The 16,701-nt window shown below is 52.3% G+C and overlaps 1 protein-coding gene across 2 annotated transcripts; it reads left to right on the top strand.

Annotated features, from left to right (window-relative positions):
• Positions 1 to 6,129: 6,129 nt before the first annotated feature.
• CDKN1A (cyclin dependent kinase inhibitor 1A) lies at positions 6,130 to 15,477 on the top strand. 2 transcript variants are annotated; one of them, XM_039235318.1, is made up of 3 exons: positions 6,130 to 6,232; positions 12,121 to 12,570; positions 13,916 to 15,477. In XM_039235318.1, the coding sequence occupies exons 2-3, from the start codon at positions 12,126 to 12,128 to the stop codon at positions 13,963 to 13,965; spliced, it is 495 nt and encodes a 164-aa protein (XP_039091249.1). In that variant the 5' UTR covers positions 6,130 to 6,232; positions 12,121 to 12,125; the 3' UTR covers positions 13,966 to 15,477. The 2 variants fall into 2 exon arrangements, with proteins under 2 accessions (XP_039091249.1, XP_039091250.1); XM_039235319.1 differs by lacking the exon at positions 6,130 to 6,232 and adding an exon at positions 6,242 to 6,374.
• The last annotated feature ends 1,224 nt before the right edge of the window (positions 15,478 to 16,701 follow it).

The following is a 16,701-nucleotide window of genomic DNA, read 5'->3' as shown; positions in this document are numbered from 1 at the left end:
GTGGGCAATTCTACTCCTAGGCATATATCCAAAAGAAACTCCGGCGCATGTGCCCTAGAGAAATGGGTAAGAGCAGTCAAGGGCACCTGAGCGGCTCAGTTGGTTAAGCGTCCAACTTCAGCTCAGGGCACGATCTCATGGCTCATGAGTTCAAGCCCGGCGTTGGGCTCTGTGCTGACAGCTTGAAGCCTGGAGCCTGCTTTGGATTCTGTATCTCCCCCTCTCTTTATACCCCTCTCCTGCTCATGCTCTGTCTCTCTTTCAAAAATAAACATTAAAAAATTTAAAAAAGAGAGAATAGAGCAGCTTGTGTCTAATAACACAACACGGAAATAACCCAAGTGCTCTCTGACAGGAGACAAGGACCAGTGGATGTTAAATAACAGTGAAAATGGTTGAACCCTGTTTTGATTAGGTATTGCCTCACAGCAAACCGTGTTAGAACATGGTAACAACCACAATCTTTATTTGCTCATGATTCCATAATTCAGGGAGGTGCACACACATTGGGGATGGCTTGTCTTACTCCATGTGGCTTCAACTGGGAAGGCTCACCTGAGAGATCAGCTTTCAAGATGGCCCTACTCAAATGGCTGGCACATTAATGCTGGCTGGGAGCTAGGAGATCAGCTGGGGCTATTTGATGTGTGTGGGGAGGGGCTCAGTTATCTTGCACATGACCTCTCCACATGACTTCTCACAGCATGGTGGTCCCAGAGTGATCAAACGTCTCACATGTGTTTCAAGAATGCAAAAGCAGAAAGTTGCTAGATATTTAAAAAAAATTTTTTTTAATGTTTATTTATTTTTGAGAGAGACAGACAGCATGATGGGGGAGAGGCAGAAAGAGAGGGAGACACAGAATCTGAAGCAGGCTCCAGGCTCCGAGCTATCAGCACAGAGCCTGATGTGGGGCTTGAACTCACGACCTATGAGATCATGACCTGAGGTAAAATCTAGAGTTGAATGCTTAACAACTGAGGCACCCAGGCACCCCAAAAAGATGCTAGACCTTCTTAAGGCTTTAACCTGGAACGGGTACCAGCTTACTTCTGTCCCATTCTATTGGCCAAAACAGTTGCAAACTGGACACATTTAAGGGGAAGAAACTACAAAAGAGTGTGAAGACCCAGAGGTATAGTTCTACAGGCTTCTACAGACGGCAACCACCCACAGCCACATGGATACATGTTAGGTTATGATGCAGCAACAAATAATCCCCACATCTCAGCGACTTCATGCAAGAAAGGGTTACTGCTTTCTCACAGATCCCACACAAAGCAGGGGGGCTCTCTGTTCCACACAGCCCCCTGGGAACCCAGGTTGACGGAAACTCCATGTTGAGGTGGCAGCATCTGGGACATGACACCCTGCTTCTGTCACAGCCATGGAGGACAGAGAGCCTGGAGAGTTTCCCTTGACCTCAGCCCTGAAGAGGCACATGTCACTTATACTCACATTTCATTGGCGAGAACTAGTCACATGACCCTGTTAAGGGCAAGGAGGGGTTGGGAATGCATTTCTATGTGTGGGTGAGCCCTATGGTACTGGCCACATGGGATGAAACTATTGAACACAAAGGAAGATTCAACCTAAAATTCAAGAGCATGTTTACTACAGGATAGGGAAGGAACTCACAGGAAGGTGTCAATGATTTGTAATGTTCTGGATCTTGGGTTGAACAATGAGTCTTCATTTTATATATCTATACATGAATGGATGAGTGAATAGATGAATGAATAACTAGAAGAAGGGACTCAGAAGCAGTGACAATTGAAGCCTAATCTCAGAGTGCAGGCCAAAAATGGCCCTTTCATAAATATTCTATGAGCTCTGGTTGAGGCCGCTAGATCTCAAAGGTACAAAGATGAATAAAATATGGGCTCCTCCCCTCCAGGTTCCCAGTCCAGGGAATGCAGTAGGCGCACAAACCAAACAAGCTGGCAAGGCACCAGAAAATGGATTGCTCACCGGGTGCTCTGGGAGCCAGAGGGAGCTCCCCCTCCCCCAACCATGAAGGCCTCCCTGGGCGGGGGGGGGGGGGGTGTCATGAGGGTTGGGTCATACAGGATCAGTAGGAGTTCAATGGGTACAGAAAGGAGTGGAGGTGGGTGGGGTAGGTTGGCCAGGATTCATTCTAGGAACAGGGGCCAATATGCACAAGGCATGATGAGCCCTTCATTCTTCAGCTGCCTGTATTCGCAGGATTTCCTCACCACCTTCTAGTCTCTGAATGACCTGATCAGCCCTTTCACACCATACTGTGCCACCCAGCACCCTCAGCGGCACCCAGGCACTCATTCTTCCCACCGGCTGCTGGGAGCATTGGTTGCTGATTGCTTACAGCTGAGTCTTTCTTCAGGCATAAGCCTCCTACGAGGGAACTCTCTTGTCCAAGGTCATGTCCCCCCTCCCTACTCCAGGGGTGGCCACATTCAAATGACTGGTCAAAGCAGGAATGTAAAGGTCTGGCCCCCTTACTTCATTTCAGGGGACTCAGCAGGGCACCCCAGCTCCAGAGCTCCCTGTAGGATCGGCTAGGGCTCGCTAGGGTCTCCAGCCTCCATTATAGTCCCATTCATCTCTCTGCTACACCCTGCTCCCTTTATACCCCACAGGTGTGGATTGTGAATGCACTCCCCAAGAAACCTCGTTCAAGAGTACCTCCACTTCAGGGCACCTGGCTGGCTCAATGGGTTAAGCATCTGACTTTGGCTGGGGTCATGGTCTCACAGTTCGTGAGTTCAAGGTCCAGTTTGTGAGTTCAAGCTCTGTATTGGGCTCTGTGCTGACAGTGCAGAGCCTGCTTGGGATTCTCTCTCTCTCTCTCTCTCTCTCCCCCTCCCCCACTTGATCTTGCTTTAAATACATAAACTTAAAAGAAAAAAGAGTATCTCCACTTCAGAGTGTGTTTTCTAGGAAATCTATCTAAGGTACCCACTAAGTGTAAGTGATTACTCAATCAGGGATGAAAATGCCGTTCCTAGAGGTATTTGTATAGCAATAATATTAACTAATATTCACAGAATGATTTCTATGAGCTAGGCACCATGCGAAGCACTTTTGCCTCTGTAAGCTTATTTAGTAAAGAATGGAATGAGCTAATGCCAAAGAGATGAATTTCTAATGGTGAAATTTCAAACTCAGGGAAGGTGAAATTGTCAGCTTAGGGAGTCTGGAAGTGTTTGTGTGTCACATATTCTGTCACAGATTTCTTTCTCTGTCATCTGTCTCATTGTCTAGTAGTCCTAATCTTTTCTATCGGCTGGGTAAAGCCCCCAGCAAGTCAGGGATAGGGCTACCGAACTCATTCTTCCTAAACACACACACACACACACACACACACACAAAACAACAACAAAAAAAAGAAGCAAGACTTCTGCTCTTCTCAGTGGTGCAATAATATTTCTGTTCTGTCTTTTTATTCTAGGGTTCCACTTCTCGGGAGCCTGTGTGAAGGTGAATTCCTCTGAAAGCCAAGCGCCCCTGTCTGGGACTCCCCAGACATTTTCTGAGAAACGGTGACATTGTTCCTAGTACTTCCTCTCCCTTCCTGAGCAGCTCCAGCAGCTACACTTATATCCTCCTTCTTCAAGCTTGGGCTTTCCACCTTTCCTTTCTGTCAGCACCTCCCTCCTGGTGGGGGGCTGGTCTGAAACTTCTTGACTCCAGAGCTGAGCCTCTCTCCATCCCTAAGCTGCCTCCTTCCTGGGGAGCATGCCCAGGCAGCAGGCTGTAGCCCTGACTGGCCCCGCAGCCATCAGGAACATGTCCCAACATGTCGAGTGCTGGCTGAGGCTGTTCTGTCCTTTGAGCTGCCTGCTTTGGGGCAAAGGGGGGTGTTAGGACACAGGAGCCACCCAAGACCCCAAGGAGACCTTGGTCTGAATTCCTATGAACAGAAATACATGGTTTGCAGCAGATCTCTTGGGACTGCCCGGGGATCTGGTGTATGTGTGTGTGTGTGTGTGTGTGTGTGTGTGTGCATTTTTTGCATCAGATCTTGGTCGTGACTTCTAACAACCCGCTCTTTCACCCTCTTCAGGGCAGAAGTCCTTCTTTAAGGGCATACCTGGCTACACACTGAAGTGTATGATTGGAAACTCTTTTTTTTTTAAAAGTATGGAACAGTATTAAGCACTTAGTAGGTGCTTAATAAATACTTGTTGAAGTCTGCTGTGGAGGTGGTGAGCTAAAAGTTATAGGGGGAAAAAAAACAGAACTCACTTCCCAACAACAACAACAACGAAAAGAATTATTTTATGGTGAAGTTCAGTATCACAAAACTTTAAATAATTCAATACAGACTTTCATTAAAAATTTTTTTTTTCCAGAGTAAACAGACAGACAATGTCAAGTCTATTTGAAATGCTTGAAAGCCAAGGGGATTCAAGGGGGGAGGAGGCTATCCTTGTCCTCTGCTGGACATTTAACAACGCAGCCTTTGGGTATGTGTATGTTGGGGCGAGGGCAGCATGGAGAAAGGGAGGAGGGAACTGGTCCTGGGGTGTTGGCCTTCTTGGGGCCTTCTGAGGTCCAGCTGCAGTCCTGGCCCAAGTCCAATATCAGGTAGGCAAGGGAGTCTGTTCTGTGTCCTCCACTCCTACCTGGGCTCCTATGCCAGCATTGAGGAGAAGACCTGTCCTCCCTGAGGTCAGCTGTGTTAGAGGAAAAAGGCCGGGCATGTCTGGGCAGAGATTTCTAGACACTGAGCAGTCCTAGATGTCAGTAATAGTAGCTGTTCCCAGCCCGAGTTCTAATTTTTTATGGGATTTTTGTCCAAATGAACATTCTGTTCTCTGCAATTTTTAAAAAAGATTTAAAGAGTTATTTTATTTTACTATTTCAGTTTATTTTTTTAAAGTAAGCTCTATGCCCAACACGGGGCTTGAACTCAGACCCCAAAATCAAGAGTCGCATGCTCTACTGACTGAGCCAGCCAATCAGTAGAGTCAGAGAACAGAGGTTGTCTGCAATTTTTTAAAAGCTCCAACTGCAAATGTTTTAGGTGAAAGGAGGCAAAATGGGGTGCAAGAGGGGCTGGGAGTGGGAACTGGGTGGGAGGAGGTGAGCACCTCACTTCTGTATCTGTAAGAAGCACCAGTGGACATTTCCAGAATTGTCTTTCATCAAAGTCACCTCAGTATCCTGCCTGAAAATGAAGGGTGCTGGGTGTTTCCCTCTTCCCAGAGCCACTGTGTAAGAGAGGGCAAGGAGCAGAAGGCTCTGGGTGGGGGGCAATAGACCTGTGCTCTAGGGGCACCTGGGTGGCTCCACTGCTCAGGAGTCTGACTTCGTCTCAGGTCATGATCTCAAGGCTTGAGCCCTACGTCAGGCTCGCTGCTGTCCAGGCAGAGCCCGCTTCAGATCCTCTGTCTCCCTTTATCTCTGCCCTTCCCCTGCTTGTGCATGCTCTCCCTCAGAAATAAATAAATATATTTTTAAAAAATAGGCTTTTGCTGCAATCATAGCTATTTATTTGCTGTGTGACCTGAGTCAGATCACTGAACTTCTCTGAGCCTCAGTCTCCTGTAGTTCTGTGGGCCTTGATTTCCTCATCTGTGCAATTAAGGGGGGGTGGATCCCCCTCCTGGCCTCCAAGATGCTTTGTTAGGGTGTCTGGGTGGGTGCATCAGGCGGTGCTTTGGGACACAGGGTCTAGTGACAGATCCGTTGGAATGGTGATGCTATAGTGCGCTTTTCTGGGAATTGCAAAGTGAGGGACTTCCTTTTTTATTACTTATGGAGTTTTATTTATTAAGGGTCACCCCTCGTGCTCTTTTTGGGGCCAGAAAGGGGGCTCCTCCTAAGAATGCCATCCCTTCCTGGGGAGTGCCAACTCACATCCCAATTAAAACAACCCAGATGTGTGGCTCAGTTAGTTTCCCCACTAACTGTGTCAAGCACACAGACCCAGGGGCGGGGGGTGGGGGGTGGGGAGGTGGAGGTGGGGAGGAGGGGAGCGCCCTCCTGCAGCTAATGACATTGGCATCCGAGTTCCGAGGTTCCAGAGCGCGGCGGCCGGGAGCGCAGAGCGCTGCGCGGGGCTGGAAGGGCGGTGCGTCCCAGGCCCTCGGCGGGCGGAGCGGCGGGTCCCGCCTCCCAGCGGCAGATCCTTTATAAGGGCAGCGCCGGGCGGTGCCAGCAGAGGTGTGAGCAGCCGCTCGAGAAGGTGCCCTGGAGACCCGGAGCCGGGCGCGGATTCACGGAGCCACCGAGACCCTGAGACTAGGTGAGGGAGTCGTGGCAGGCAAGAGGGGCAGGAGCCGACCCTGGGCCGGCCGCTCTGAGCGGAGCCGAGCGTGTCCGCCTGTGTCCGTTCACGTCCGTGCGTGTGTCCTCGCGGGTGTATGGCGTGTGTGCTATCTTCACAGGTGAATGCCGTGCGTGGGTCCGTGCGCGGGTCTGGGTTTGCTCGCACGGGTGTCTCTGTAAGTGCCCGTGTGACAGAGGTCGCGCTGTGGCGGAGACTCCCGGAGGAGGGAGGGCCGGAGTTGGAGGGATCCCCTGCCGCGCTCCCCTCCCCTTGAAACAAAGCTGGGCGGAGGGGAGGCGGGGACCCGGGCGTCGCGGACCCCAGGCGCCCTTAGCCTTAGCGGCGAGCGGATGAAGCCCCGGAGCGCCGCGCTCCAGCAGGGGCGGGAACGCCGAGCCCAGCAGGTTCAACGGCGATCCGCTCCCGGGCAGTCCCCGGATCCAATAGGTGCCGTCTCCCCCCACCCCCGACGCCGCCGTGTCCGCCACCGGCTGGGTGCTGAGGTCAGCGCGGGCTGTGTCCCTGGTCCTTGGGAACGTGTTGGTACATGTCCCTCCAGGGCAATCGAGGAGGTGACTCATGGTGACAAGGAGACCCCGGGAAACGAACCGGGTGAGGTCAGAGCCCCTCCCGGGCTGGTGGGGGACAGTGGCGCCCCAGAAGTCCGCTTCCCGGCCCTCGGCGGTCTCTGACTTACCCCCCCACCCCCCCATCAGCACAGTGACCTATTTGGCTGGCACGAAGTGTTCTCAGGGAAGCCGGGGACACCAGGGGGTCCAGGACTGGGTGTGCGGTCCCCGCCTCGCCGCGCGCCCTCGAGGACGCGGAGCGGTGGCCCTGCGCGGGGCGGGTTCGCGCCAGCCAGTCGGTGTGAGAAGAGCAGGAGTCGGACACACCTCTGTTCCACCGAGCCCGCGGACCCCCCGCCCAGCCTGCCCCTGGGTCGCAGAGCCCTGCGCTGCGGGGCGGCGGGGCTTCCCGGGAGGGGAGGACGGGGGGGGGGGTGTCACAATAGGAGGGTGGGACTTCGGGGGGCGCGACGCTGCTCCGGGACTCTGCCAGCCGCATCCGGGGGCTCCCGGCGCTCCCCCCACCCAGGTGCCCTCTCTGAGGGCGACAGGTCTGAGCGGAGCCGGGGAACGAGCCGTCCTTCGGACGCCGCCGTCCTGCGCGGGCCACCGTGCACCCGCCCTGTCGGGGGCCCTCGGGGGACCCTGGCGCCCTTCTCGTTCGGAAAAGAAGCTTGGACTTACTAGGGTTTGGCACTTTTGGGCGCCCCGGCAGCTTCCCCCTCCCTTCCCCTCCCCTCCCCTCCCCTCCCCTCCCTCCACGTTGCGTTTCGAGGAGGACTTTTCGAGCGGTTTTGTTTTCCTTGCTTTCGTCTATTTTTATTTTCCAGGGATCTGACTCATGCCGTGCTTTGGGCGTGGAGATAAGGTGGAGGGCCCAAACCTCTGCGCGCCTGTGCGTGCGGTGTGTGTGTGTGTGTGTGTGTGTGTGTGTGTGTGTGTGTGTGTGTGTGTGTGTGTCACAGAGGAGCGCGCGGTTTCCCAACAGTGGCGGGGCTCTCGGAAGCCTGGCTGGCTCAGCGTGACGTGTTTGCGGCCCCTGGTTCCCCTCCGAGTCCCCCCACCCCCCCACCTCCAGAGGGTGACGCGCAGCCTGAGTGGAAGCGAAGTTTTGGCGGGTGGGGAGGGCTTTGCAGGAAACTGACTCATCACAACTCCCTGCTGCTGTCCAAGGCTCTGCCCACGCCCCGCCGAGCCTGCGCGTGATTTCCTGGCGACCAGCGCCCCCTTCCGGCCCCAGCGCGAAGAGCAAACATGCCTTCCCGCGGAAGGCGGAGTCACCCGCCTTTCCTTCCCGCTCGCTTCGGTCACTCGCCGCTTCTGCCAACGCCCCTTAACAAGAGTAATCGGTTCAGCGGTGTGTAATGAGTGCTTACTGTTTACTGCGGAATTAAAATTGTTTGAAATCTAAAGCACCAAGGCCAACAAAGGAAGCTCTTCTCGGTTACTTGCTTGTTAAACAAGGGTTTGTGTTTCTCAGCTCTCCCGGAGCTGGGAGTTAGGATAATGGGAGGGAGATCAGATTTTGATGCGGAGCCTATGAGACCAATAAGGACAGGGGCGTTAGCAGACCCGATCCCTGCCTGGATTCTGGTCTCAGCTCCTAGAAGCCAGGGAGTATCGAGCGTCCTGATAAAATCCTAGGCAGGCGCCTCCTCCGTGTGCCAGTGAGGCACTGAGACCCAGAATGTTCACTTTGGCCATCCTGTGTATCCCCTCTTGAATGGCGCCCCCAGAATGCCCATCTGGGGAACTGCCAAACACCTGCTTAAATCCCCCTTAGTTGGAGTTAAATGAATCTGGGGAAAGAGGGCCTATCAATATGGGGGTTTTTTGTTTGTTTGTTTTGGTTTGGGTTGGGTTGGTTTTTTAGAGAGAAGAGAGAGCAAGCGGGGGAGGGGCAGAGGAAAGAGAATCCCAAGCAGCCTCCACACTAAGGCAGAGACTGAAGCAGGGGCTCTATCCTTACCCTGAGATCATGACCTGAGTGGAAGTCAAGAGTCAGTGGCTCTTTTGACTGAGCCACCCAAACACCCTTGTATTATCTTCTTATCTTATCTTTGAGAGAGAGTGTGAGTGAAGAAAGGCCAGAGGGAGACAGAGAATCTTAAGCAGGGTCCATGCCCGGTGCAAGAGGCCTCAGTGTGGCTCCATCTCATGGCTGCAAGGTCATAGGACCTGAGCCAAAATCAAGAGTTTGGTGCTCGGCTGGCTGAGCCACCCAGGTGCCCCTCAATCTGTATTTGTAAAAAGCTCCCCAAGTGGGGCGCCTGGGTGGCTCAGTTAGTTAAGCACCCAACTTTGGGTCAGGTCATGATCTCAGAATCTCATGGTCAATGGGCTCCAGCCCCACGTCAGGGTCTGTGCTGACATCTCAGAGCCTGGAGCCTGCTTCGAATTCTGTGTCTGGGTTCTGTGTCTTCCTCTCTCTCTGCCCTCCCCACCTTGTACTCTCTCTCTCTCTTTCTCAAAAATAAAAAATAAACATTAAAAACAAAAGTTTCCCAAATGATTCTGCTGGGTCTGTGGCTAGTAATACAAAACTAGAGAAAGAGTAAGGATGAACACCAGAGCACAGAACCCAGGACAAACAGCCTTGGGTTCAAATCTTGGCTATGCCACTTGTGAGCTGTGTAACCTTGGGCAAGTTTCTTAATTTTCTGAGCCTTGGTTACTCATTCTGTAAAAAAAAAAAAAAAGCACATATACCCACTCTTTAGGAACAATCCCTTGGCACATAAAACTATAAAAATAAATCCCGATTCTTGCCCTGAAGAGAGTGGGCAAAGGTTATTTGAGGGCCCTGGGTAGCCCCTCTATGGGGCAGTGGCCCTTGGCCTTTTTCGTTTTCTGGTTTGGGGTTAAGCTCCCTATCTCTTCAAACTCTTGCTCTTTTAATTTGCTCTGAGGTCACCTGGTGCCTCTCCTCCCCCATCAGCTGTGAGAGGTGGGGTGGGGAAGGGTAGGTGTGCCAGGGGTCCGGTCTTCCTGCCCCAGGAGGTCACTCAGCAGAGCTTTCGCCCTCAGAGCCTGCAAAGCACGACGTGTCCTCGGGAAAACGCGGTCCCTGCCAAGGTCGCACAGCCGCTCAGCCCTGGAGTCAGGCCAGGGCAGGGCAGGTGGGTGCCAGTGCTTCGTCACGAGCAAACTCAACCTTGGTTTTCCCTCTTCTGAAGTGGGAGGAGAGGAACCGGGTAGACCGGCCACTTCTAATTTTCTTTGCCTGTAAAACGGGTTCTTTGGACGCAGCCAACATAGGACAGGGGCTCCCAGGCTGTCTAGACTTCAGATCACCTGATGTGCCTGGCAGGATGTGGCTCCGCCTGGGAGAAATCATCATCCTGCCCCGCCCTGCCCAGCCCCTCCTCGCCCCCAGGCCTCCAGCTTGATGACATCCTTGGGAAAGGCCCTCAGCACACAGCACCTGTCAGCTGCTGTCTGACAGAGGCGGTGGCCTGGGGGAGCGAGGTGGGGGGAGGCTCAGCCAGAACCGAGCACTGAACGAAATAATAACCCTTCTGTGTTCCAAGCACTTCTGTATACCAGGTGCTTCTCTAAGCATGTTCCCTGCATTAACTCAGTTAATCCTTACATGTGCCTTCTGAGACATTCACTATTACTGTCTCCATTTTCCAGATGAGAAAAATCGAGTTGCTGAGAGGTTGAGCCATTTGTCTAGGGTCACCCAGCAGAGCCTGGATTCCAGCCCAGGCGGTCCAGCTCCAGAGCCCTCACTCTTAACCACAAGATACAGCCTCTCCGCTCTGTTCCAATTGCCTTGCCTGAAGGGACTCCCTGACCTATTGCTTGAGGCTGCTTCCATAGCTCCATTTTATAGATGAGAAAGCTGAGGCCCAGAGATATTAAATGACATTTTATTTTTACAATTTTTATTTTTACATTATATATTATATAATTATATATTACAAATTTATAAACATTTTTGTTAATGTTTATTTATTTATTTATTTATTTTAATATTTTTATTTATTTCTAGGAGAGAGAGAGAGACAGCGTGAGCAGGGGAGGGTCAGAGAGAGAGGGAGTCACAGACCGAAACAGGCTCCAGGCTCCGAGCTGGCAGTCAGCACAGAGCCCGACGCGGGGCTCGAACCCACGAACCGCGAGATCATGACCTAAGTGAAAGTCGGACGCTTAACCGACTAAGCCACCCAGGCGCCCCAATGTTTATTTATTTTTGAGAGAGAGAGAGAGTGAGACAGAGCATGAGCTGGGAAAGGGCAGAGAGAGAGGGAGATACAGAATCTGAAGCAGGTTCCAGGCTCTGAGCTGTCAGTACAGTGCCCAACGCCGGGCTTGAACTCACAAACTTCGAGATTGTGACCTGACCTAAAGTTGGATGCGTCACAGACTGAGCTTACCTAGGTGCCCCTTCTTGTAATTTTTAAATTAAAAAAATTTTTTAAGTGACTGCTTATTTTATTTAAAGTTTATTTTTGAAGAGACAGACAGCATGAGTTGGGGAGGCGCACAGAGAGAGGGAGAGAGAGAATCACAAGCAGGCTCCTCGCTGCCAGCACAGAGCCCCATGTGGGGCTCAAAGTCAGGAAACCATGAGATCATGACCTGAGCCAAAACTAAGAGTCAGGCACTTAACCGACTGAGCCACCCAGGTGCCCCTTTAAGTGACTTTTAAAATTTTAGGTAGCAGGCAGCGAGCTAGGACTGGATCCTAGGTATCTGTTATCCCAGTGACCAGGGTACTTTTGTGTTTCAGAACAGGGTTATCCCACATGGGCCTCTGGGTCAAGGGGTTCAGGAGGCCAGCGAAGCTGTCCGCCTGTCCTTTCATAATGCAGAGTACTAACCACTATATGATCACGGCCCTTTCAATCTGGTACCTGACCTTTTGGCCTGGGCCGCGGCTGGGAAACTACCGGACTCTGGCAATTCACACATACTAGGGGCATTCGCGCCCATGAGGGACACCTTGGGGGGGAAAGAAATTGATTTTAGTTGATAAAGCCAGGTGGTAAACAGGACTCTGATCCTTGCTATTGCAGTAAACTTGTCTTTGTCAACATAAGCCTGTCCTTCAGCAGCTCACTCCCCCAGTGACCTTGGGGTACCAGGGTAACCTAGCTCTGCCCCCACCCCGTGGCTGTGGGCTGGGGCCTGGGGGCGGCCTGTGGGAAGGCAGTGTGGAAAAGCGGCTGGAAGGAAGCAAAGAGCCCTCACATTCCAGTGTGAAGACTCCCTCCGGGCAGAGCGTGGCCCGGTAAGGTAGGGTCCAGTTTCCCGAGTGACCAGGGCCTTCCCGTGTCTCGGCTGCAGGTGCCATGGCAGAGCCGTCCGGGGATGCCCACCAGGTCCCGCATGGCAGCAAGGCCTGCCGCCGCCTCTTCGGGCCCGTGGACAGTGAGCAGCTGCGTCGAGACTGTGACGCGCTAATGGCGGGCTGCGTGCAGGAGGCCCGCGAGCGATGGAACTTCGACTTCGTCACCGAGACACCGCTGGAGGGCGACTTTGCCTGGGAGCGTGTGTGGGGCCTGGGCCTGCCCAAGCTCTACCTGCCCGCGGGGCCCCGGGGGGGCCGGGATGACCTGGGAGGGGGCAAGCGGCCCAGCACCTCGCCTGCCCTGCTGCAGGGGACAGCTCAGGAGGACCACCTGGACCTGTCCCTGTCCTGCACTGTCATGCCTCACCCCCCTGAGCGGCCTGAGGCGTCTCCGGGTGCACCTGGCACCTCTCAGGGCCGAAGACGGCGGCAGACCAGCATGACAGGTGAGGCTAGGTGTGGGGAAGGGCACTGTAAGGGATCAAGACTCAATCTGCGGTGCAAGGGCTGACCTCCCTGGCCCAGGGGAAGCAAGCCCAGACAGACAAAGCACCTTGCCTGAGGTCACACGCAAGTCTACAGCCAAGACCAACTAGCTAACATCTACTGGGGACATCTGTTAGACGGCAGGCCCTCCACTTAGGTGGATTTCTAGGGTGGATTTCATTTAGTCCTTAGAGCAGCCCTATCCCATATGACCTTCTTGCCACTCTTTTATAGGAGTGGAAATAAGGCTCAGAGAGGTAGCGTGGCTTGCCTACGGTCCCACAGTGAATTTGCAGTGGAGAGAAAACTAATGACAGTAATTTCCTGGGTGCCCTATCCAAATCTAACTCGCCTTCCCCATCACACACACACACACACACACACACACACACACACACACATTTCCCATCCACCCTCCCCTGCCAATTTTGTTCTCTTTGGCTTTTTTTTTTTTTTTTTTTTACTATTAACAGCTACTTCCTTGTCCTGATATTGTCTGTCTGCCCCATGATGTTATTATCTCCATGAAAAGGGATCTCTATCTCCCTCATTGCTGGATTTCCAGCACCTAGGACAGCGTCCGGCACACAGTAGGTGCTTGATTAAAAAAAAAAATGGATGAGCGACGCTCACATTTGAGCATTTACTGTCCCAGGCCCTAGACCAGAGCCTTTAGAGAGGGCGTTTCATTCAGTCCTTAGGGCACCACACCAATGGTCATCTTCATTTTATATGTAAGGAAACTGAGGCTCAGGGAGGTGCAGTCAAGAATCCTGTGGCGAATTTGCAGCTGGATCAGAACTGACAATACTGAAGATACTAGCTCACATGGATATGGCCCAGTCATCATGCAGGACACTTTTCATGGATTATCCAATTGCATTCCTATAGCACTGCTATTCAGTAGAATTCTGCAGTGATGCAAATGTCCAGTGCCACTAGCCAAAATGTAGCCATTGAGCATTTGACATGGGGCCGGTGTGACTGAGGAACTGAAGTTTTCATATTATTTGAGTCTAATTAATTTAACTATGGGCTACTGGCTACTGTGGTAGCAGCCTGGCTTGAAGCAGGCCCACGGATGTTGGTCTGGTTATCATCCGTCATGTCTGGGAAGCGTGGAGGCCCTGTATAGTGGTCCCCTGGGAGACAGAGTGAGAGTTGCCAGAGTTTTCCCTGTACTTGGCCATGTGCCCCTTTGGCCTTAGGGAGGGGTCCCTGACCCTCTGCTCTGTGCTTTGGATGGGTGGCTCCGCTGGGCCCCTCTCCCTCCCGGCCTGGCTGACTTCTGTTCTCTCTTCCCAGATTTCTATCACTCCAAACGCCGGCTGATCTTCTCCAAGAGGAAGCCCTGATCTGCCCACTGGAAGCCTCAAGCTCCTAGAAATGAGCTCCCGACCCCCCCTCCCCCCCCGTCCCCACCCCTACAAGCCTCTTCTCCACCTTTGCCCTTAGCCCTTCAATTTGTGCGTTTTAATTATTATTTGTGTTTTAATTTAAACTCCTACTCATGTACATACCGTGCTTGCCACCACCCTCCCCCCCGCCCCGCCTCTAGCAATTCCAATTATTTAAAAAACCAGTAGCAGAATGATAGGCTTATTAGAGTGCTAAGTATTTTTATTATGCAAACTGTTATTTAAGACGTCTTTATCCTGTGCTCCCCATTTCCGCTCTCCCAGAGGTAAGGTGGGGCCGGCGTGACCCTCACCTTCTGGGTGGTGCTCCCTGGAGGGGTCTGCCTCCTTGTGCTCACCACCCCATGGGTGTTTTGAAATTTCTGCCCCTTTCCTGCGTTCTCAAACCTGAATTCTTTATAATTTGAGAAGTAAACAGATAGCACTTTGAAGGGGGCCCAGCAGGGTGGGGGCGTCATCAACCCTTTGGAGTCCCCTCCCCTTCCCTAAGGTTGGGCAGGGTGACCTTGAAGTGGGCACAGCCCGGAACATGGCTAGGAACGTGGCACTTTCCTGTCCCTTGGTGCCCCACCCTGCCCTGTGAAGGCGTGGGCGAAGGTAGGGTCCTGTAGCAGACCACCCCACCTCCTCTCGCCCCCTCTGCCACCCACAGAGGGGCCAGTCTCAATGTTTGGCCTCCCCTGCACTTTTCTAGGGGCTCCAGATGCCCAGCTGGGCTTTCAAGCCCCTCTCTGCTCCCCTCCCCTCCCCTCCCCCATACCCTTTCCCTCTACTACCCTCTGGGCCCTAGGTGGCAGCTCTGGGGTGCCTGTGCCCCCAGCTTAGTGAGCGGGAAGGAAAGACGTGTGCTAGAAGTAGGGGTCCCCAGTTCTACCTCAGGCAGCTCAAACAGCGACCACATTTTCCTCTTACCTTCCCGGGCAGAGGTTCTGGGTGGTCCGACAGGCCTTCTTGAGTGGGGATCTCTGTCAGGAGTATGTCACGGGGAGCAGATTTTTCGAGGAGGAAGAGTGTGACGCCAGCCTCTGGAATGCATCCAAGGACCTTCCCCGCTGCCCCACCCTCCCCCATTTCATTGCACTTTGAATCGCAGCTGAACAAGGAGTCAGATGTTTTAAGACAGTAAGGTAGAGGCTGTGGACAGGGTAGGCTACGTGGGTGAATACGGCCCTGGGAGTCGTGACTTATTGTCTTTCCCAGCACTGAACATTGAGCCCATGGAGGCACCGAGGGACTTAGTGCGTCTGACCCCAAACACCCAAAGTTCCTATAATATGCTGGCCTGGACTGTTTTCTCCCGGCTCCTCCTATCTCCACCTAGACTGTAAGCCTCTGAAGGGCAGGGAACAAGTCCTCTACTGCTCTGCGTCCTTCGTAGCCCCTCAATAAATGCTGGGTCCACAGCAGGTGCTCAATAAATGTTTCCTGATGATTTTAGTTGTAATATTACCATGGTGGCCAATATGCCTTGTCATTTATAAGAATAAGTGAGCAGATGTTCTTTTGGTTGTGTGTTTTGGTTTGTTTTTTTTTTTTACACAATTCTAACAATTAAGCATTTAAAGTTTAAAAATACAGAGAGCTTCACAAACGGACCATGAGGCAAAAAAAGCAGACGACAATAAAACAAACACAATAAACATCAGGCCTCTGCAAAGATCGTCACAGTCAATATTTTGGTTCATTGTGTGGTCTTTTTTAGTAAGGGATATGTTACTCACCAGGGACCCGCAGATCATTACTCACTACGGAAATGCACATTAAAACCACAGTAAGATAACACTGTACACCTACCAGAATGACTAACGTGAAAAAGACTGACAAGGCCAAGCGTGGGCAAGCATCGGGAACAACCGGAAGTCTTAAACCCTGCTGCCGGAAGTATAAAATATTTGAACTACTTTAGGAAACAGGCAATCCCTTCTAAAGATGGCTTCCCTCGTGCCTACCCCGTGACACGACACTCCCATTCCCGTTTGTTCTCACGAGAAATCACTACACATTTCTACCAGAAGACACGTTCATAGCAGCGTTATTCTTGACAGACCCAAGCTGGGAACATCCCAACTGTCCACAACAAGAATGGATGTGCAAATTGTGGTATCTTTCTACCGTGGGGGTATTACACAAGGTTAAAAAGAACAAAGTAGTTTATGTGCACGTTTCTGATGATCTATTCATAACTGACCACTCCAAGACTTAGTGGCTTAAAACAATAACCCGTGTTTGCTCCTGATTCTGCAATTTGGTCAAAAACTACTTTTCGAATATGGGGTAGTTCTCTGCTGTGTGGGGCATGGCTTTGCTCTAGAACCCGAAGGGTATGAGGTAGGGCTCTCCCACTGGGGCTTTTCAGAGACTTCACACTGCCCACTTATCTGCTACGGATATTTCTAGTACCACGGGACACACGGGGTCGTATGTCCCAAGGGCTTGTCCCATAGCACGGACCTGTCACAGAGCCCTCTTTTGTTCTGGACTCCACTCAAACGTGGCAGCTCCCCACGTCATCCGGTAAATGGGCCAGAGCATTCGTATAAGGCCTCCCAAGTCCAATGTGGCTCACTAAAGCTCCACCTCTTCTGAGGGGGAGCGGTCCACAGCACTTGTCTTTTCCTATAAAGGCTGTGTAGACTATTCTAGCAAAGATACCATGTCTGACATAATGGCTGC

This window comes from Hyaena hyaena, unplaced genomic scaffold (assembly GCF_003009895.1).
Source record: "Hyaena hyaena isolate Hyena2069 unplaced genomic scaffold, ASM300989v1 scaffold_96, whole genome shotgun sequence".
Classification (NCBI taxonomy): Eukaryota; Metazoa; Chordata; class Mammalia; order Carnivora; family Hyaenidae; genus Hyaena; species Hyaena hyaena.
This window is presented reverse-complemented; position numbering and strand designations above follow the sequence as displayed.

What these genes read in the sequence shown, in the direction of transcription:
- CDKN1A (XM_039235318.1), top strand. Translation starts at nt 12,126, where the DNA reads ATGGCAGAGCCGTCCGGGGATGCCCACCAGGTCCCGCATGGCAGCAAG. An exon ending in GCGGCAGACCAGCATGACAG is followed by an intron (nt 12,571 to 13,915) that starts GTGAGGCTAGGT and finishes CTCTCTTCCCAG; the next exon opens with ATTTCTATCACTCCAAACGC.